The sequence below is a fragment of the Tiliqua scincoides genome, chromosome 1 (assembly GCF_035046505.1).
Source record: "Tiliqua scincoides isolate rTilSci1 chromosome 1, rTilSci1.hap2, whole genome shotgun sequence".
Classification (NCBI taxonomy): domain Eukaryota; kingdom Metazoa; phylum Chordata; class Lepidosauria; order Squamata; family Scincidae; genus Tiliqua; species Tiliqua scincoides.
In genome coordinates, this window is record NC_089821.1 from 140,100,239 (window position 1) to 140,123,359 (window position 23,121).

The following is a 23,121-nucleotide window of genomic DNA, read 5'->3' on the forward strand; positions in this document are numbered from 1 at the left end:
TTTTGAAAAGCTAGTTGTCAGGCTTTCTTAGGGGAACAACTTAAACTGCTTTATATGTTTAGATATGCACCAGAGAAGCACGTAGGTGAATGAATGAACAAATGAACCAGTATACACCTTGGCCTTGTCAAAGTAAAAGAAATATTTCAACTCTAACCCTTACCTCTTATTGACCTATGATTAAGTAATTATCTGTTTGAGCCACCCAAGAAGTGCTGTCAACTAGAACATGATGTTTGACTTTGTGCAATTTCATATATCTAAGATCAATGAGAAATGTAACCATAATATAACAAATTATCTCTCTTTGTAATGCTCTCATCTGCCAGTTTGTTCTCCCTCCCCTTTTCTACTTTTTAAATGTAAGCTGGGGACAAGGGGAAAGAAGGAAAACAATAGTCAAGGTTCAAGCCACCACAGCAGACACAATAGAAGCTTGGGTGTTTTTTCTATTCCCCCCCTTTTTGACTCCCCTGACTTCCATTTCAACTTTCTTTCTACTAGTCCTCTCATTTTTGAGAAGTTCCCTCTTTCAAAGTCAAATGAGTCTGTGTTGGACTTCCTTGAAAACTTTCCAACTGGAACCAGCCAGCCCTATGGTCACTGTTCACTATTAGATCAACAACGCTTGCATGCCAAGCTAGGTCATGGGCACCCATAGACTTGAGTCTAGGGTTGCCTCTCCTCTGATCATTTCCAAAGCCAACTGCTACAGGGCACAGTAATTTGGTGTATCTAGAATTTTTTTTCTCTTTGTTGCAGCCAGAATGTGGATTTGCCTAGTCTGTGTGAGAATAAATGAAGTCACCCTTTGCTACAACATGTTCTCCTTTGGATGCCTTCCTGATTTGTTTCTCCAAGTCAAGACTGCTCTCAGCATTTTGATCAGTAATAATCAGTATCAAGTTACTATTTGGGTCTGATATTTCCACCTACAATGATTCTGTGGAAAAATCAGATCCCCCTAAGTTATCCAGTTTACTGGATTTTATACCCTCTCTGACATAGGGAGTTGTATTGGCAACCTTCAGTCTTGAAAGACTCTGGTATCGCGCTCTGAATGGTGGTTCTGGCACAGCATCTAGTGTGGCTGAAAAGGCCAATCCGGGAGTGACAATCCCTTCCACACCTGGAGCAAGTGCAGTCTGTCCCTGGTCTGTCTCCCTGGCTATGGGCCTTCCTTCTTTGCCTCTTTGCCTCAGACTGTTGGCAAAGTGTCTCTTCAAACTGGGAAAGGCCATGCTGCACAGCCTGCCTCCAAGTGGGCCGCTCAGAGGCTAGGGGTTCCCACTTGTTGAGGTCCATTCCTAAGGCCTTCAGATCCCTCTTGCAGATGTCCTTGTATCGCAGCTGTGGTCTACCTGTAGGGCGCTTTCCTTGCACGAGTTCTCCATAGAGGAGATCCTTTGGGATCTGGCCATCATCCATTCTCACGACATGACCGAGCCAACGCAGGCGTCTCTGTTTCAGAAGTGCATACATGCTAGGGATTCCAGCACGTTCCAGGACTGTGTTGTTAGGAACTTTGTCCTGCCAGGTGATGCCGAGAATGTGCCGGAGGCAGCGCATGTGGAAAGCGTTCAATTTCCTCTCCTGTTGTGAGCGGAGAGTCCATGACTCGCTGCAGTACAGAAGTGTACTCAGGACGCAAGCTCTGTAGACCTGGATCTTGGTATGTTCTGTCAGCTTCTTGTTGGACCAGACTCTCTTTGTGAGTCTGGAAAACGTGGTAGCTGCTTTACCGATGCGTTTGTTTAGCTCGGTATCGAGAGAAAGAGTGTCGGAGATCGTTGAGCCAAGGTACACAAAGTCATGGACAACCTCCAATGCGCAGAGATTGTAATGCAGGGAGGTGAGTCCACATCCTGAACCATGACCTGTGTTTTCTTTAGGCTGATCGTCAGTCCAAAGTCTTGGCAGGCCTTGCTAAAACGATTCATGAGCTGCTGGAGATCTTTGGCAGAGTGGGTAGTGACAGCTGCATCGTCGGCAAAGAGGAAGTCACGAAGACATTTCAGCTGGACTTTGGACTTTGCTCTCAGTCCGGAGAGGTTGAAGAGCTTTCCATCTGATCTGGTCCGGAGATAGATGCCTTCTGTTGCAGTTCCAAAGGCCTGCTTCAGCAGGACAGCGAAGAAAATCCCAAACAAGGTTGGTGCAAGAACACAGCCCTGCTTCACGCCGCTTCGGATGTCAAAGGGGTCTGATGTGGAGCCATCGACGACAACAGTGCCCTTCATGTCCTTGTGGAAGGATCTGATGATGCTGAGGAGCTTGGGTGGACATCCGATTTTGGGGAGAATCTTGAAGAGGCTGTCCCTGCTGACCAGGTCGAAAGCCTTCATGAGATCTATGAAGGCTATAAAGAGTGGCTGTCGTTGTTCCCTGCATTTCTCCTGCAGTTGTCTAAGGGAGAATACCATATCAGTGGTGGACCTGCTGGTTCAGAATCCGCACTGTGATTATGGATAAACGCTCTCTGCAAGTACCTGGAGCCTCTTTAGTGCAACTCGGGCAAACAACTTTCCTACAACGCTAAGATGCCATGGTAGTTGTTGCAGTCACCCCTGTCACCTTTGTTCTTGTACAGCGTGAACGATGTTTGCATCCCTCATGTCTTGAGGTACTTCACCTTCTCTCCAGCAGAGACAGAGGATTTCATGCAGCTCAGTAGCAATGATCTCTTTGCAGCACTTTAGGACTTTAGGACCACTTTAGGATGGTATAGGGAGTTATACCATCCTCAATATGTCCCTCTCTGTCCTTTAGATACGACGTGTTCCCTCTGTTACACCAGATTTCCTTTTGCCCACCAAGTCTATATCTATGTTCTGTTTTACAACCAAGCACTCCAGCTCCCCCATCTTGACTTGAAGATTTCTGGCATTAGGATATAAACACCTACACACTGTGTCCAGATTTTGTTGGTGTGTGTAAATGAAAGGGAAGGCCAGAAACAGAGCATAACTGGAAGCAACAAAATAGATAGTAAGAACAATTTATCAAGATGTCCAGCAACAGAGAAGAAAGTATTCCAATTTTGAAAAGGATGTTCTATACTGGTAAGTAGTAACTTACCAGTAAGTACTAGTAAGTAGCAACTAGTCAGTTCTTTTAAACAATAGCACTGGCCATATGATTTGAAGAATCAGTCCTAAATATCTTAAATTCCTAGTGCGATGAATGAGTTTATATGGCAATAGGGATGGTGAAAGATTAAATAAAAAAGTATAAAGGAAAGGGCAAGAAGGGTTAAATATAAATACAGTATATGTAGTGTTCTCATATGTATGACATTTACAATATATTCTTTTGAAACATGCTTAGTTAGTTAACTTTATCAGGAGTACACATATCTTTCTAATTAGATGGAATAAGCTAAGTGATTAGAGCTGTACATTAAAAAGCATTAAAAGGTTCAAGCAATTTCTTTTTGTATAATTAGAAAGGAATTTTCATAACCCATAAAAGAATGTAATTGTTCAATTTAACATATTTAAATATTAAGATCAAACTATCAGGGCAAGTGGCTTAATAGGATAAATGATATTTGCAGCTTGTGTCAAAGCTTAATTTAAACAGAATGTCTTCATTATGCAAAACAGTTGAGTAAATGTGACTTTCAAAGGTTTTCCCCTTATTGTTTTTTCTTCAAAAACAATGAAGTCTGCAGCAACATGCTGGGAGACTAGGCAAGCAGTACTGCCTTTGTCCACTGGCCTCACTGTCACGTTGTGCTGCAAGATCTTATAAGACAAGAGCTTCCCACAGAGCTTGCACATAGGGCTTCTTAAGAACTGGTTCATTTTATTCCTGCAACAGATTATATTTGAGGAAGGCGAAAGTGCTGAAATGTAAACCCTTCATTTTCATGTTTGATTTCTCAAGGTTCTGGAAAAGGATTCATCATTTGTCACCCACCACAGAAACCTAAAATGTAAAATGGGATGCAGAGTGGACACTGGCCTTATAAACTTATTAGAATGAAAGATAATTCCCATCTATGTCAAAACATAAAGAAAAAAAAACATTTCTCAAAAACAGACTACCTTGTGCCTCCTGCTGGTCTTCACATCACTAGAACATGGGGCCTTTTAACCCAGGGAAGCAGTGGAATTTTCTATGGTCTGTTTTAAATTCGCACAGATCCAGCCTCTCTGTATTTGAATGTAAAGGCCTCAAGAAACTATCATGATTGGAAGAGTTTTTTCACTTTTTCTGCCCTCTGATTTCTCCCAGTTTATCTGCAATCCAACTGCAACCTATCAGACACAAGGTGTGAGCTAGCAGCAAAGGAAGACGTTCTGTGGCACCTTAAACAGTAACAAATGTGTGTCAGCATAAGCTTTCATGGTCTACAGTCCATTCCACCACATGCAACAGTTCTTCAGATTGAAGAGGCAGATTTGTGTGCATATAGTATCATATACACACACAGAGGTATAGAGAAGAAACAAAACTGAAACCAGCAGCCCAATCCTATCTAAACTCTTGTGCAGTGACACCAGTGCAGCTTCCACTGCATCCCACAGGGGAGTTTTGGCTGCTGGAAGGGTCTCCTTGGGTTACGGGGACATTTGTCCACTAGCCCTGGGATAAGCCCCAGCAGCCACTATGGGGCAACTTTGACCTGTGCTAGTGATATAGCTCCATGCAGGCACAGGAAGGGGCTTGGGGTTCAGTGCTTGCTCATGCAGCTCCTGCCCCTTCCCAGGCTTGATCAGCACACCCCCGCCCCATCTCCTCTGTTCCACCCCCTCTCCTGTCTCATTCCACCCTCTGCACTGGGCTTACTTGCTCACCTGCTTTAGCAGGCCTCCCAAAGACTGTCGCAGTGTGCGGGAATGCTCTGACCTTCGCACTAGTGTGCTGGTTGCTTGAGTTGCTGCAAATCACTTTACTGTTGCTTTACAGCAGCCTGTGCCATGGGAACGCGTGTTCCACTGGTGCACTTTTTCAACAGGTTTGGGCCTCAGGAATGTGCGATTGTAGGACATGAATTTGGCTTAGTCTAGTGACAAGCTTAAGTATACAGAATAAGCACGGTGACAATTCATATTTGAAAAGATTGAGAAACCATTCTGAGACTGGCAAAAAATTACTTTAGAAAGCAGAATTGGTCTCATCAAGAGTGCAATAACTAGTTGAGCATGAAAAAATGTGTTTCACAGAAACACATTTCACTGCTCTATTTTCAACTGCAGTAACAAGCACAATCCTATCCAAAAAGAGGTCATATATCTAACCCTAGATCAGTTCATCCTGGAACAAACACTATCTCTTATCTCCCAAAGTTTTGATTTGTTTGCTATGACCAGCTCATCACTGATTCCATATACCCCACAACTTCTCTAGGATTTGATAGAAAACAGAGATAGAACTATGAACCATCAGCAGAATGATGACACAACCTGTCATGTTAACCAGCAGCCTCACATAGATGTTATACAGTATAGGAGACAAGCGATCCCTTGTGGTACCCCACAGGCTAAATATCTTGGAGTGTAGCAGCAGTCTTCCAGCAGCACCTTCAGGGACCTACGATCCAGGAATGCCTGGAATTACTGTAAAATGATCAATCCCCACATTCCCTATCCCAGCAAAGTGATCCAGAAGAACATAATGTTCAAGACCAGCAGTCTCCAAAGTGGAGAGCAGTGTGCCAACAAAGACTTCCCCAGTGTGGATAGCACTTACCATTCCACTGAGGAATGGTACCCAAAGTACCTCTGCATCTCTGTACTCTGCAAAGTACCTCTGTACACCCCCAGTCTTCACACTGGCCTGCTATGAACGCCTGGAAATCCAGATGCAAAACCTGCTGGGGTGTTGGAAGCCAGAAGCGGCTGGTCAGTATGTAGACTGGGGGTGCCTGGAGGTGCTTTACAGAGGCTCACCCGTGGAATGGTAATCCCTGTTCATGCCGGGGACGGCTTACGTAGACGCTGGATCCAACCCGCAGAGTCTGGCAAGCCCTGTTCAAGACAATCGACAGGATGATCCCTCCCTGCCAATCTTCCAGTGATGGTCCTTTACAAGGCAACTGTAAGCAGTCCCAAAACAGGCTGCAAACCACACTGAAAGGGATTCAAAGAAACAGCTTTGATCAAATATATACTGGCAGGATGTAAGCAAAGAATACCTTCTCCCTAAACACAGGTAATTCAGGGCACATACTGACATATGAACAGCCCCACTGGATCAAGCCATAGGCCCATTTAGTCCAGCTTCCTGTATCTCACAGCAGCCCACCAATAGACCCTACAGACTGAGGGCCCAATCCTATTCAACTTTCCAGTGCTGATGCAGCCTTAATGCCTGTAGTAAGGGAACGTTCCCTAACCTTGAGGGGGCCTCTGTGACTGCCCCCTACCACAAAATGCAGGCACACGCCTTATTGGCATGGCTGCATAAGTGCTGGAAAATTGGATACATTTGGCCCTCAGGGAACATTGGGCCCTCAGTCTGGCTTATCCAAGACCTTAGGGAACAATGGAAAGTGTAGTTCTGTGAAGAAGCCTTGGGCTCTTCTACAGATTTCTCAGCAGCCTCACTAAATTGTACTCTCCAGTCATGACAGTTATTTTGGTATGAAACTAAGATAAGGGCACAGTTCTATCCAACTTTCCAGCACCGATGCATCCCTGAATGAAGCCCTAAGAGAAAGGAACAAATGTTCCCTTACCTTACAGAGGTCTCTGTGAATGCTACCCCACCACTGGATGCAATGCACGCCCTGTGGCACAGTTCCATCAGTGCCGGGAAACTGGGCCCGAAGCTTGTTATGTAAGTCAAGTCCCAAATAAGATATGCACTGATATCAGCCCATCTGTTGGAGCAGAAGCAGTTTTTGAGAACTGGCAAGTGTCTGTGATGGAACAGATACAGTCAATCCTTGGTATCTGCATACTCCACTCTCACAGATTTGCTCATCTGTGGGAATAAGAGTGTGACTTACCTGGTGCCATTCGCTGCCTGTTCTTGGCTGTCCATGGCATCTGTGGCCATTCTGAAGCTATCTGTGGTGGCTGAGTGGTACAGGTGGCTGGGGTTACCTACTGTTTAGGGTGGGAGACTTGGCAGGTATAAGATCAGATTTCAAGTACTGCATTGATGCAGCTAAAGCATAGAACTAAAGTATAAGAGCTAGTTCACATCAACATGTTTATTACTTGCTGCTATCATGTGAAATTGTGAAAGGTATAATAAACAGTGCTCTTTCATTAACATGTTCTAGGCTCAAGCAATGAGAGAGAACTACCTTTCACAATGGCAGTCATAAGAGATAAGCTATTACCACCTCAGCTGATGCTATTAATTGTCCTTTAGATAAGCATTGCTCTGATCCCTTTTAAAAAATGTGACACACAATGCAATCTATGGTGGTTTCATCATCATCCTTTTAATAGTACTCACCATAAATAAGTCATGAGCACCTATATCAACAGCAAGCAGAAAGGCCTTTTCAAATCTTTGATGCCTGTCAGATATGAAGAAACAAAAAGGATCATTTGATGTCTGCAGCCTAAATTATATGTGACATGTAAACACATGCAACAATACCAGTTTGAGGAAGAGATGCTTGTTGTGGGAATAATGAAGAGCGGAGAAGTGGTAGTGGAAATAATTCCTGCTCACCATTTTCTCCCTCCAAATTGCCTCTCCCATGGTTTTGCTCCCAGCTGGATTTTAAAGGCAGGTTTTCCTGCATTTTAAATTCTATGGTGGGAAAAACTACTTGAGAAAGGGCCTGGGCAGGGAACAGGTTAATCCACCCACACACACACACACACCCCTCTTGGCTCTTCATCTGTCCCACTGGAAGTTACTTTTCATCATCAAAATTGGCAAAGTGCATTTGCATGTTATTTGTATACATACTGTAATCAAGTTGTCTGCAAAATACAAAGAATGTAGTTCTTCCATTTGTGACTCATTGTGCAATATTCTTTTAACTTTTATATATAATGAGTATTTCCTTAATCATAATGTGAGAGAAAATAGAGATAGGCAGTCCGATCCTATCCATGGCGGGTCTGCCAGGTGCAGTGGCATCAAACAGGCTGCTGCTGTATCCTGCAGCCCCACGGGGGCCACCAGAAGTCTTCTTGGGGGAAGGGGGCATTTGTCCTCTTAAGTAAGGGTGCAGGCCCACAATGGGGCTACTCGAGTCTGCGCTGGCTGTTTTGCTAGCTCAGACTGGAGGATAGGATGTGGTGGAGCAGGGCTCTGCCGATCCCACCCCCCCATCCCAGAACGCCTCCCCCCCCCCGAAACCCGCACTGCTGCCCAGTGGTGCAACTTATCCCCAGGAGTGTCTCCTCTTGGTGCTGAGGCTCAGCATCAGCAGCCCCTCCTCCCCAGGTGCCGCAGACATGACTTATAGCATGTTTGAGACACCCAGTGGCCATGATGAGCTCCACCATCGGAGCTATGGCACCTTAGAAGCAGTGTAACTTGGGCCCTAAGAAACAGTGCAACTTGGGCTGTTTTCCTTGACAGAAAAAGAAATGTTATCTCCATCCATCACACCATAACAATCTTCAGAATAGAGAAAATGAAAATAGAATAATGTAACAATAAAATATATAGGGGTCCTTGTTATCCAAGAGTAATGAGGACCCAAAAACTGATTTGGATAGCAATCTGCAGGTAGCAGGGACTTTTCCCATAAAAAGTAATGGGATAGAATCTGATTGGGACCAGAAGATTTGAAACAACCCATAAAGATATGTTTTGAACACTGTAGTCCCCTACTTAAGTAAAGGTTAAGTTCAGGAGGCCTGTACTTAAGTTGAAACATTATTTATTCATTTATGCTTAAACAAGATTGTGAACAACTTTTTGCACTGGTCAAAAAAAAGCATATAAATATTTTTATAAATAATCTATAAGATAATAATTCACTCCCTGGTGCATGTACACTGTGGTAACCCTGCTTTTTTCTGTTGTGTAATGTACTAGAGCAGCTTAGATGGAAGGGACTGCATTTGTATTATTTGGAGAGACACACAAGTCTACTGAAGAAGTATACAGATCTAGAAAGTAGTGCACTGGCTCTCCTTTGCCCACCATGTCTGAGTCTCCAAAACACAGTGTCTCTGTCCTTCTCATTAACCAGTGTCTCTCTCCATCTCCAAAACCAATGCTATTGCTCCTGTGCGCTGGAGCAGATTGAGTGCACCTGTGTGACATGACACAAATTGCGATGCCAGATGTCCTTATGCTGGGGACTATCTGTAAATGACTTTTCTGAAGGACTTCCAGGGGGCACTCTTACAAGTGATTCACATCAGGGATTACCTAGGTCTAGGTCAGGGCAGGGGAGGGCAAGAAGGAGGGAGCAGAGTTGTTTAACTTGATTACTATGCCCTACCACTCAGAGTTTGGCAAGGGAGAGGAAGGGGTTAATTCACCCAAGCCCTCCCATAGATGAAGTTTCCCTGGGCTAAGCAGCTTCTCTTCTTTCCAGCAAGTGCTGGTTGGAGCCTTCAGTCTCTTGCCTGCCAATACAGTCCAGGCTCTCATCCAAGGATCCTCATAAGCACAGGGAATTTTTAAACGATTTGTTCCGCAATAAATGAGATTTGTAACTACGGGGAATCGATTAACAGAGACATGGATGGCAAGAAACCCCTGAATGTCTGTTTTAAAATGGGAAATAGCTAACAAAGCCTTTTGAGTGGGATCTATGCCACTTGTGACAAAATGTTCAAAAAATAATACATGTTTTGATGAGCAGAACAACCTTACATGGCTCTGAAATCAGTAGTTTATTTCAGTTTCACAATGATTTCAGTTTTCCCATTAATTAAAATTCTTACTTTTGTAGTCTATTACAACATTTCAAATTAATCTTAATTTGTCCAACACCACTGTGTGACCAACTCAGGATCAGTAATAAACATCTTTACTGTAGATTAAAAAAGAGGCAATTCAATAAGTAGCTACTGAGGTAAAATTTTGAGGTTACTATCACACAGTGTCAAAACCAGATTGTGATGGAGTGGATCTCCCATTGTATTCACGGGTCACCCCAATGCCACTTTAGTCACTACCACTTACTCTGGTTCTGAAGCTTCCAGGATTGGCCTGGCCATGAGGGCCCCCTGAGAGTGAGGCTGACACCTGATACCACTCCAGAACTACAGACCTTATTTGCTTCAGTATGTTTTAATTATTCAGGAACTCTGAAAACAAACCCTTAATGTGATGTGCAAAAGAAAATCTTCTAAATTCGTGGTGATAAGTTTTGAAATAAAATTTTGTAGAGGGAAGAGATATGGATCAAGATTCAAAGAACTATGAAACTAGTTTAGTGAGCCCAAACACACACATCACAGCAAACTGCTTTTGAAACTGAGGGGAGTTTCAAAAGTTGATTTTGGCATGAAGTGAGAGGTTCAATGGTAAAAAGAATTCCACTGGGTTAGCCAGGTCTCCTATGTTAAACTAAGCAGCTCCTTACGGCCACACAATTATTTTTAGCACACTCTATTAATTGTCAATATCTTTACCTATATTTTTTTTAGTTGATGTTGTAATGCCTAACATTTGTTTTCTTTCAGATGGTTGTTATGCTGGAACAAGTCTGACTGCCCTATATGGTACAATTTACTACTTGTTTCAGAATACTTCATGTAATCTAGATCTATGTGTCTCTTGAAATAAGAAAATTTGACTGTAAAATATGAAGTTCAGCTACTTCTTTTAGTAGACAAAATATGACCTTCAAGATTAGAACTATCAAGCCTTGATTAGGTAGGTGTTGAGGGCAAACAGTAAAGGAAAATCTAAAATCACATTGGCATCATATTACCATGCAAGGCAATGGCAAACATTTGGCATGTCAGGTTTTTGGCATCCCAGGTTTGAGATTGTTATTAGCCAGGATATGGCAGGAGGTCCTGATATCTGGGCCTGGTGTGAAGCAATCAGCACAGCAGCACTGCTGATGCAATCAGCTGCACCTGTTGCAGGTGGGAATCACATGACTCTGGGAAGATGTGTGCAGAGTCATGTAGGCTATGGTGGAGTGGTGCAATGCACCACTGGACAACCAATCAGAGTGGGTCACAAGACTGTCTTGTGACTATGAGGTCGCCCTACTCTGATTGGCTGGCCCTGGTATATATGGGGCAAGCACAGACACCAAGGTGTGGGTTGTTGTGGTGGAGTTTCTGCATACCATGCTGCTGGTTTGTGTACTGATTTTGGACTGCCTTCTTGTGACTGTGACCTGCTGTATTCCTGAATTCTGGAACGTTTGACTGACTACTCTTCTGCCTGCTCCTTTTACCAATACATGCTTCTGCGACAAACAAGCCTGTGTCTGCTTCTTTGGCTCTGTTTGGGATTGCCTGCTTCTTGTGCTATCTCCCTACGCTCCCGTGCCATTCTGCTATTGGGAAAGCAAGGGCTATCCTCCCCTGCTGACCTGACATAGCACATCTATAAATTTAACAGCATTTCATTATCAACATGATGACTATTTAAAGGTAGGGAGTATGTCACATTTCCGTAGGAACTTGTTCTGCAAATGGGACAGAAACTGAGCACAACCTTGGGAAGCTTTCGCTTATGATCCCAGCCACTTCACCAATACTGACTAGAGTGGGATTAGTTATCAGGCATAGGGCCAAGGTAGATGAACAAAAATGTCGACTCCAGATTTTGAAAAACTTTTCAATAAACAAATTTTTATAAGGGAACAATAGTTTTCAAGCAGTAACCAAGAAACCACAGAACGTCAGCATGTATGGGGCAGGAAATAAACAGAAATAAATGCATCCAGGTAACTCTATCTTTAGTTTCCACTGTAGCCAGGTTTCAAACTAAAACAATGTCCACACATAATTCAGCTTCTTGCAAACGTACAGCAGCCTTCTACAACAACTCTTTGTTCTGAATCTCCTTTTCCAAGCAGCTATTGTGCTCTAGCTCAGTTCAATGTACAAAAGAAAATGGTAACCCATTCTCTCCAGATTTTTATCCAATCAGATGACCAAAATGTCATTTTTCCAAACTAGTGCTTTGGGGCTGCATCTGAACCCACACTTTCCAGGGACTATGTACCCCTGAACACAAGCTCCCCCACATTGGAAAATTGCAAATAGCAATGAGATTTGAAACAACAGAGAGAGCAACGCTACATAAACCATGTTTTCTGAGTCAACAAAACATTATTGTGAATAATGCTCACCTGTTTGGCACAATCAAAAGCCCCTCTTGTATAGGGGTCTCATGTTCTCTCCTACAAAAAAAATTGCTTTGGGCATACCAGTAGGGTCAGTTCCCAAGCATAAACAAAAACCTACCCCTCTTTAATTATATGTAGCTCAAAAACGTCCAGGGGAGAAACCACTTGTGGCTTTTTTTTTTACTTTAAGTAGATCTTGTGAAATCCATTCAGTATCAGGAGGCCATTTTTCCTCACTAATAAATATTGTGTCTGTAATTTAAAAGAGGCTCATTCATGGGTATGAAGTGCTTCAGAAGGTTCTACAACTTTTGGGAAGAGGCAGTAAAGCTAAGGGAGGAAAGGGGAACTGAAAAACCTCATGAGCATATGGAATACCACATATGGTCCTGTACCACAATGATGTACATAACAGACCACCTAACTTTTGGGACATGCTGGTAAAACAGGATAAATGACCAAATAAAAACAGAGAAAGAGAGAGTGGAAGTTCGTGCATGTGAGAAAGTGAGCATCTGTAGAGGTTGGTAGGATCCTAATTATATGAACCTGATGGAAAAATCATACTGATACTAGAAAATGTTTTCAGTAACTAGCTACAACCAACAAACCATCTTAGACATGCTCATTGCCCATGTAAGCATATTCCTGGTGCTAGGCTGATAAAAAGAGGACTGCTACATGTTTTTTCTCATCTTCAGTAAGATGGTACAATGTTTAGAAAATCATCTGTAACAGAAGGGCTGTGCCACAATTTAATTTATAAACCTTTCCTTATAAATGAAGAAGTCTTAGAACGTGCCTCATCAAGAAGTCCAGTGAAGGATGATGTGTGATATGCAAATGAGAATTTAAGAGACAATGGAAGTAATGAATATTGGAAACAATTTGCATGTAATCAAATGCAGCTGAAATGAAGTTTTAATTTGTTCAGTATTCTGAAATGCATATGTAAATTTCTTTAAGTATTTGGAATATCGTTCGAGCATTTACTTAACATCAAGCAATTGTATTTAAGCATATGAACGGATGATGAAAATACGTTAAATCAGCTACAGCGACCAAACATTTACTTCAGGGTTTATGTGATCACTTTTAATTCAGTTATTTCATTTAATATTTCAATTTAATAGTTTACTCTTTCATTCATTTTCTAGGCATTTTGCCCATTTCTTAAGCACAATATTATTAATTATTCATACGAAACAATTTCCTCATAAATTCTCCTATCAGCAGTTTTTGGAACAGAAACAATAGACACGGTTTTACAAAATGAATAACAATGCTCCCTTATCTACACAGTGTAATATTTTACTTTTTAAACCAAAGAAAACTAAAATGAGAAGAATGGTTTAAAACTAAAAGGACTTATTGATTACAATGGAGGATCAATTCCATGTAGAAGAAATGTAAGAGGGCAAGAAGTTGATGAAAATGGGCTGCTTGAATTATCTTTAGGTATAGAAAAAGAGGCCTATAGCAGATTTAAAAAGGAGGATCAGCAGTAACCAATGCTTCCATTTACTTGGTACATGGAAAATCTTCATTTTTTAAAGTCATTTCTGCCCAATATTGTATATACTCAAAAGGGACCAAATGTGTACAGCTGTGGGCCAGGCAAAAATGGGTTAAAGTGGTAAATTATGCAATAATTTATTGCACAGTCAGTACTTTTTAGCCGCTAGGGTTAAGTTCCTGGAGAACTTAGTGGATACCAAATTAATGATATCCTGAATCATTTAATGGGATACTGAATCACTGAGCCTATGAGGAAACTGGGGTTAGGTACCTGGGGACCCTCTTCACCATACACTCTATGAACCTGAATCTTAACTTGAAATCTACGGGGTGAGTGATAGCGAGGGCTCATCAACTTCTCCAATGTCTGATGCTACCTCCTCAGTGTCATCTGCCATCTGGCTATCCCTTGACTCACCCAACAACGAGACTTCAGAGTTCAGCAGTGGGGTGTGGGTTACTTCACCTGTCCTCCTCCTCCACCTGTCTCTTGGCTCCTTCCCTGGGCTTGCCACAGCCCCAAAAGCCTTTAGATAGCCTTCCAGGGACTCTACCATCTCTGCCCTGCCTCATCGGCAGGATACTGAAGGTTCATCTGGAGTCCCCTGAGATGGTGCCCAAAATGGTGGGGCAAGTCTGGAAGCAGACACAAATGTGTCTGACAATTCTTCACAGGCCAGTACCAATGCCTATTTGATGCAGAAAATTGACTTAAACCAGACAACTTTCTAAAAAAAACAAGGAGTATAATTGGCCAGACACAACTACTGCAACCCCCTCTCCTGTTGGCCATACACTATATAGGGGTCTCTCTTCCTCTCCACCCTGTAAGGCATTGACGCTGCCTTTTGCGCATGAGAAGGTCACTGCCTCTTCTCCTCCTTCTTCCACAACCCCTCTCACCCTTGCCTGCCTACTCATAGCTCTGCTGAGCTCCCCGTCCCAAGTGCACCTACACAGTATTAATGGATAATGAAAACGGATTCGCAGATAATGGGAGGTAGGTGGTAATTCTGCTCCTCGTGGATAAGCAAATTTGCAGATAGCAAGAACTGACCGTATATATCAATACAAATAGAAAAAACATGGGCAGCCCAATCCAGTGCCGCTCAGTGCCGGTGCTGCAGCACCACCACTGATGCTGGATGCTATAAAAGTGCTGTAAGACATTCCAAAACTGAAGGTGACCCCAATGCACTTGCGAAGAGACTACTACCAGTAGGTGCGGGACCTCAGCACTGGAAGGACATATTGCTGGAGTGCCGGGCAGTAAATTTCCCTGCCATTTGGTGGGAAGGCTTTCAGGTCAGGGGAAGGGTGGGGAGGGCGTGGAATGGGGAAAAAGGAGGGCGGGCTGGTGGGTGGATCAGGCCCAGGAGGGGGTGAGGACGGCGGCAGAGGCTGCTTCCTGAGCTGTGGAACCTGTCACGGGCCTCCTTGGTTCTGCGCCAGCTCAAGGGCAGATCTGAGTAAATTCACTGGGGCCAGCCGTGCTTGACACAGGGGAAGGGAAGCAGTGCTAAGTTCCCTTGCACCAAGTTTCCTTGTTCCAAAGAGACCTTCAGCATCTTCCCTGGCCCAGAACATACAGCGGCTGCCATTTCAGTGCTGCTGTACTGATGGGTGCCGGGGAGGGATCCAACAAACTAATGTAACCAAGATGTGATTGTGGTATGAATGACCAAGGCTAAGTCTAGGAATAGTGAAGCTGACACACTTGTCTAAGGGACAATGCCAAAACCACAAGCACCCTCAAGCTGTGAATTGGATCCTTCAAGAGGAGTGCTATCTCATCCAGAGGTGGTTGAATCTCTACCTCAAACACCAGTAGATCTATTAACCAAATACTGCTGGAGGGAGAAGGGGGAAGAAAAAAGCTGCTGCAGCTTCAAATCTTTTTCCCTACTCACTCACAGTGCCTACAAAGCAGCAAGGGGGCAGGGAGAAGCAATTTGAAGCCTGCCTGCCACCCCTGGGTGCCTAAATTCCTCGCGACTGGGGCATTTGCACCCTCTGCCTCACTGGGTACACCACTATACCCAGGGTTCATTATCTGCAGTTCTCAAAAAAAAAACAAGAACTGCCCAGGATTCAACATGGGAGAAAGAACATACAGGAGCAATTGTATGAACAACTTGGACCATGTCTCTGTTCCAGACATCAACAGGGCCACTAGACATGAAAATAGGAATATCTGCAAAGCCATCAGGCATGCGAGAAGTTGCTTTATACCGAGTCAGACCATTGGGACATCTAGCTCAGCACCATCTACACTGACTAGCAGTAGCTCTTCAGAGTTTCCTAGAGTTGCCTGGCATTCAACATGGGACCTTCTGTATGCAAAGCATGTGCTTTGCCACTGAGTTACACTTCCCCCAATCCCTGGCCCATCAGTTATCCTCCCTAATTAATAATCCTCCAAAGGCAGGCCATTCTTATAGCTCCCTTTCCCACAATCCTGCAAAGGTTAAGAGCAGCAATAAGCCTAAACTTTACCAGGTAGTTAGCTATCTGTCTCTGTAGGAATGACTCAAGACCTTCAATGTGACATGCAAATACTGCCCCCTTGCATTATGAGGTGTCCTCTGCCCCTCCCATTCTCTAATGTTCAGTTCAGCCATCACCTACCTTCCACAGTTTCTCTTCATTTTTGTCCTTCTATGCATTTTCCAATTCAGAGAATGCAAGGAGGAGAAGGAGCAGTGGAGGCAAGTAGACAGAGATAAGTGTCCTCCAACAAAATGTGGCCAGAGGTGGCAGTTTCAGCTGGCTCATGAATGGGCCCAGCCCTGTGACCATGACAAAGGGATGCTCTCATATTCCATTCCCAGATCACATTTTTCTTTTGTCTTTTCCTTACATCTCTATAAATAAGAGGGCTAGAAATGTCTTCTTTTTCTTTAATGAAAGATGAACATTTAGAGAAGGGACTTGGAATATCCCTGTGGAGGAAGGTCCTTAGCAGGACCCCCTTTGCAGGCTATAGCCCTGGATACACATAGGGCTTTAGGCATTAAAACTGGTTTCTTGTACACATTCTAATTCTATTTCCATTTCTTACCTGGTCAGATCATATGAAACGTTGACTTACCATATAAATTAAGGGGTGTTTTTTTCTGGATAACATCTTTTGTATTTATCTTCTCTATTGCTACATATGAACAGCTTGCTGAATGCCAGAGCAGCATAATATGACCTTCTGTAGCGTCCATTTGGTGTATGCTAGCCCTAAGGGTTCTGACAATCCAGCACTGACATAAGGGCAATGCAGCTCTGAGGTAAGGGAACAAACATTCCCTTACTCTGAGGAGGCCTCTGTGAGTGACACCCAACTGCAGGATGCAACACACGTCCATTGGCACCGCTATGCCAGTGCTGGAAAGCACTGGCACAAGGGGTTAGGATTGCGCCCTAAGTCACATAAAACTGAAATGTGACTTTCCTTTCCTCACTTTCCTTTTATATTGCTGGAAAGGATGAGAGGTACTTTTCATTTTCACAGGAATGTCATGTAACTTGGCTCTTTTAATGTGTGCAAGGCTCTCTGAGACTTTTAATGAAAGAAACTGAAGAGGTACATAGCATTACAATTTTAATTGAATAATTCGAATAGCAAAGCTGTAACTGCTTTTCAAGTGTTCCCCGTACATTCTTTTTATTAGAATCTTCTTTCCCTTTGAATTTCCCACACTCTGAATTTCCTTATCATTTTCATTTCCTTCTAAGAGAAAATATTTTGTTGCCATAGCAATATCGTCCTACCTTGCAATTTTGCTATAATGGCTTTCCTTCAGGTTTGTACCAACACCCCCCCCCCACTACACACAACCCCTCCCTACCTTAGTTTCCCCAACCTCTTACTGTTTAGGAACTTCTCAACAGCCTACCTTTATCTCCTTATACAGGCACACTCCAGCATACTCTTCCAAACTACTCCGGGCTGAAAACAGATGTTAATTAAAAATGCTGATAAGAGTTGATGACACCTGTTGTTTCACACTTATTCTGCTCAACCCTGTCTGCTAAATCCCAGCTTTTATTACATTAATTCTCTTCAGCTTTTCTTCTGTTCCAGCTTTAGCCCTCTCACTCTGGTGATCATGTAAACTTAACAGTATGTCTTGAAAGCTACATTTTATTGAGCAAACATATCAGCATGTCTACACACCAAAAGAAAGCACTATAGCAGAGGCAACTATGGTTAAGGATGAGTTGTTGCTTCTGCTATAAATCCCTATTGTGTAGATACGATATCGCAGCAATTTAAAAACTGCAGTAGATGCACATTTAATAGCTGAAGTTAGGAGATTAATGTACATTCCTTCTGAATGTGGGCCTAGTTTTTTCCTTAGACCTGGGGAGAATATTCATTTCTAGTGCTTGTGCTCCTAAAGTCTTTTGTACAACCAAGGGTCAAGTGGGAGCAGAACTCTGGAGCAGAGGAGAGCAGACTCCTACACCAGGAATGATATTATCAGCAGAAGTGCTCACATACTACCTTTGAAACATTTTTCAAAGGACCTTACCTGAGGAGCAGCAGGCTCAGCATGAAGTAAATGGAGAAATTTGTCTAGGGGCACACATTAATGTCGAGGCCATCATCTGTCCCAAATGTTGTTTAGGATACAGTATGTAGCTCATATCACATTAAGCTTACAATTCTAGGCAAATTACTTGGGAGTAAATGAACATACTGGAATGTATTTACAGGTAAACATGTATAGGCTAGCACTCTAATATACTTTTTATATTTATTTGGGTCATGCTTTATTTCAGTTTTAATATACATTTGTTTTAAAACAACTGCAACCATCTCTAAAGCTGGGGGTGACATGAGCTAAATCCTTAAATGATAAATAATTTTAAAATAGAACTGAACGGAAGAAGACGACACCAATGAAGGTATCTAAAGCTGAAAGTTTTTTTTAATTATAGTCATGATTGGGTGTGCTATGGGGGCATTGCATGATGAGCTCCTGCATTTTAAAGTTTACGCTGCACCACTGGGTATAACTTTGTTGGGTCAAAGGTTTCACTTGCCTGCAATGAATATATGCATACAGGTAACAGTCTAGGTAAAATAAGAGTCTTGTGGCACCTTAAAGACTGTTACAGCGCAATCCTATCTTGCGCGAGAACAGGCAGGCCAGGAGACCTGTGCTGTATCCAGTGCAAGATTGGGACCAGAAGTGACTCAGCCGGAGGCAAGGGGAAACTCTTCCCCTTACCCTCGAGTTAAGCCACCATGGCCCCAATAGGTCTCCTCGGACTTGCACCACCTCAGGAGATGGCACAAGTCTGGAGCGACTTGTGGCTCCGTGCTGCTCAGGGAACAGGGTTGGGATCCAGCATAACAGCCAGGTCCTAGCCCCGCCTCTTGCTCCCCACCTGCCCGCCCACCCCCGGGATCGCCCTCCTCCCACCCTGGAAAACCTCCCTCCTCCCTGTGAGCTCGGCCGACACAACCCTCCACAGTCGGTGTGGAGGCTGAATGCAGCCTCTGTGGGCCGGCGCATGTCCCTGCACTGGCCCAGGCAACTCCTGAGGAGGCACAAACTTGCATTACAGCCCCTTTTCTGACCCTCCTGGGCCAACACAGACCTAGGGCACAGTTAGGATTGTGCCCTTAGTCTTACTGCAGCATAAGCTTTCATCAGGTCTAGTTAATTATTCTCATCTCACATTTCCAATCCTGCAATCTCTCAACTGGTTTTTCATACATAAATTGGAATCGGGCAATACACAGGTTACAGGCGATACATAGGTTACAATTTTGAGGTTTTTTCCTGTTTTGCTCCACAAAACCAAGAATTAAGCAATGTGTAATTTGGTCCAAGGCTCAGCTTTGGAATCTAATTTCTATGCCAGAGCACAGTCCTGGACCACAAATAACAGAATGTATCTCTGAACATGTGCAAATTGCCTTTCCCTTAACACTTAGCAGTCACATCCCGCTGTCATACTTCTGGCTCAGCCTGGAAGGAAAGAGCAAACAAGCCAGCAAGTAAAGAGAGCAACCAAGATATGTTGCTTTTTCCCTTCTTCACCAGGCAGACTATACATGCACTGTTCATACAGAGCAGCAAAGGCTCTTTTATATAAGCTGGGAACTGGATGCAGAAATGATAGGTGACTACTCCTTCGTCTTCAAATCCTATGCAACACAACTACTTTTCCTTTGAGGACACAAACATTTCTATCAGTGATGTGCCTCAATATTTTCTTATTTGGGAATTACATGGTTTTGTTTGTTTTTCATTTCTTGATATTTTGCCTAATTGTGCTTACATGTGATCTGCATGAGAGAATTAAACCTCACAGCTACTGGTGGGACATCAAAGAACTTGTGTGAAATTAAAATCTGCAGTGGAACTAGATTAAATACAAAAAGTCATTAGCACTATTGCCAAAAGAAAAACGATCTAACATTTCACTGGGTGCAACATTTAACCTTTTTGACTGAAAAATTAAAATCTGGTTAAGTCATGGCAACCCCATTGCTTATTTTGAAAAGCAGGTCAATAATCATAGTCTGGGCAGGCTTTTCATGAGGTGCTTGGATCATAGTGACTGAAATTCATCTTTGTGGGTACAGCATGAATATCTTTTGATCAGCTTCAAGGCCAGGAACCAAACTAACCTGATATATATTTAGCAGAGGATGCTTGTTAACAGCTTTCAAAATGGTGCTGCTAAATCTTTTTCCTGAAAGTTAAATTCTGTGCTAACACCTGAGACAACTCATGTAACAGGTTTAAGGCATAATTTAGGTAAGTATTGCTATGTGCACAGTAACACAATCAGAAACAAATGATATCATTATTTTATATTTATGTATTTAAAATATTTTACCCTGTCTCCCATGCCGCCACTCCCTCCCCAAACAATGTTCAGGACACTTTCCTAAAACTTAATTCATACAATCATATTTTTTCACATAGTGGTAACAAATACCATTCTACAGGGTGATTGCTTGAATGAAGATGCTGAAGAAAGCACAGAAGTCTTGTCTAAGATGGAGCCGTCCCTCACTATTGGTAGAAGTCCTAGAAAATCCAGGATAACAGGTAGTGTACAGCTGACACTTCTTTTTATTCACTGAAGTTTTAGTTCATTTCTTAAATATTCTGGAAATGGCCAGGCTGGCCAGCTTTAAGTTGAATACCTATTATGCTTACGTCTGACTGGGTCTACAACATGTTCCTTTTTGGAGGGATATGCACAGAATAGTACAGTACAAGGCACATAATTAGAAAACCATTTCGTCTGTTTTAATAGAACCACTTGCTTTTAAGATCTAAGTTGTCATTAACTAGTTATACTGCATTGCATAAAGCACCGCAGACACTCGACCATAAGTCGATCCCACAGATAAGTTGAGAGCAGGTTTTGAGCCAATAATCATGGAATTTTCTATGACCCTCAGATAAGTCAGGGGTTAAACTTGGGGGGGGGGGTCTGACTATAGTTTTGTCTGATTTTACTCGAGGCCAGATCCTGAAAAATAACCCACCACTAATTGTTACCTAAGAACTGTAGTCTCTAATTTATTAAAAACATAGTAAAAGATCATAAGATACATTTTTATTCTTTTTAAATTCTGGTCTTCATGACTTTTTTGTAAGCACTATCAGAGCAAGTACACTGTAAACAACATACCAGTAAAACAGTGGTTCCCAACCTGGTATTCATGTACTCCCAGGGACACTCAACAGGACCTTTAGGGGTACCTGAAAAAGAATGGAATAATGGCACAAAAAGGCAAGCCGTGCTCCAGAATGCCTTGCAAGACAGGAATGCCTTGCAAGGACCAGCAAGGCAGGAAGGGAGGTAGCTAGTTGGCTGTGAAAGCTAGTTCTTGGTCATCAATTCATCTGTGAACCAGTGATTGAAAACAGCACAGTAAAAAAGATGAAACATAATATGGAAAGTGATCAATCACCCAGAATTTCTCAGCACACTTCTGGTGCAAAACAGTGCAAAGGCAGAGTCTTCTGTTCTTCAAACAGATGAAGAGAAAAAACACTGTGATAAATACATGAAGTCTGGGCTTTCATACAGAGGAGATGAAGCCTTGTATTATTAATTACAAACATTTTGCTAATATGAGGGGTACAATTTATGGAAATGGGCTGCCAAGGGATATGCAAGTGAAAAAGGTTGGGAACCACTGTAGGAGAACCATGAATCAAATCCACCTTTAAGGTGTCTGGTGTGTTAAGGCAGAAGCTCTACGTACAACATACAATGCATAACACATAACTGGGAGTGTGCAATTCAATTCACAGCAGAGAGATGGAGCTGCATATATTTGCAACCCTTTTTACTGAGAAGTAGCCCCACTGCTTTCCATGGTTATTATTCTTAAGTAAGGGTGCATTGAATTGTAGCCTGCTTCAAATGGATAGGAGGATTCCCATCCTAGTGTTTCAAAAAACAGGCCTGCTTTGCAAGCATTTGCAAAGCAGAACCAGGCTGCAGCAGAAGGAAGGAGAATAAAAGGTTAACAAATTGCTTCAAAGGAGCTGCCTGCTGCTTGAGAAACTTGGTGCCTGCCTGCTTGCCCAGGACTGTCTGTCTTAAGAAACCAAACTTTTCAGAGTTGAAAGGCTTTGCCTTCTGATTGACCCAGAGATAAGGAAAGTGATAATTTGAGCTTGATTACTTGGCAAGAATTTCACGTACTATAGGCGAGTATCTATGGTAGTTTGCCATTGGGACTGGTGCTCAACTGGTTTTACTCAGAAGTAGAAGTACATTGAACTGTAGCCTGCTTCAAATGGAAAGGAGGATTCCCATCCTGGTGTTTCAAAAAACAGAACCAGGCTGCAACAGAAGGAAGGAGAATAAAAGGTTAACAAATTGCTTCTAAGGAGCTGCCTGCTGCTTGAGAAACTTGGCACCTGCCTGTCTTGAGAAACCAAACTTTTCAGAGTTGAAAGGCTTTGCCCTCTGATTGACCCAGAGATAAGGCGAAGTGATAATTTGAGCTTGATTACTTGGCAAGAATTTCACGTACTATAGGCGAGTATCTACGGTAAATATAATAGAAATAATTATGCTTTTAAGAAACATACATTGACAAAAATCAGAGCTCCTATTATAAGGCTTCCATAGTTGGAACTCTGAAACTCCTGGTTCAATTTTGAAACCATGGTCTTTCTTGCTTGTGGAATACTAGTCCATGATGGGGGGGAAAGTGTGCAGGCAGGCACTTTTTGAATAAATTGTAAAATATGGATATATATATTTTTGGTGGTAGGAAATATGAAAAGTACAATTTACAGTTCAGTCATATGCATGTCTACTCAGGAGTAAGCAGGTCTCATTGAGTTTAATGTAACATTCATGAGTAAGTGTGTATAGCAGTGGTATTCAAACTGGGGCGCTGCCTGAGGACTCTG

The 23,121-nt window shown here is 42.8% G+C and overlaps 1 protein-coding gene across 1 annotated transcript in view; it reads right to left on the reverse strand.

The window, feature by feature from the left end:
• The window catches only part of WDPCP (WD repeat containing planar cell polarity effector), a 137,648-nt gene that overhangs the window by 55,167 nt on the left and 59,360 nt on the right, over positions 1-23,121 (reverse strand). The window contains exon 12 of the mRNA XM_066638046.1: positions 7,417-7,480. Within this exon, the coding sequence (XP_066494143.1) occupies positions 7,417-7,480 (64 nt within the window). The remainder of the gene's footprint in view (positions 1-7,416; positions 7,481-23,121) is intronic.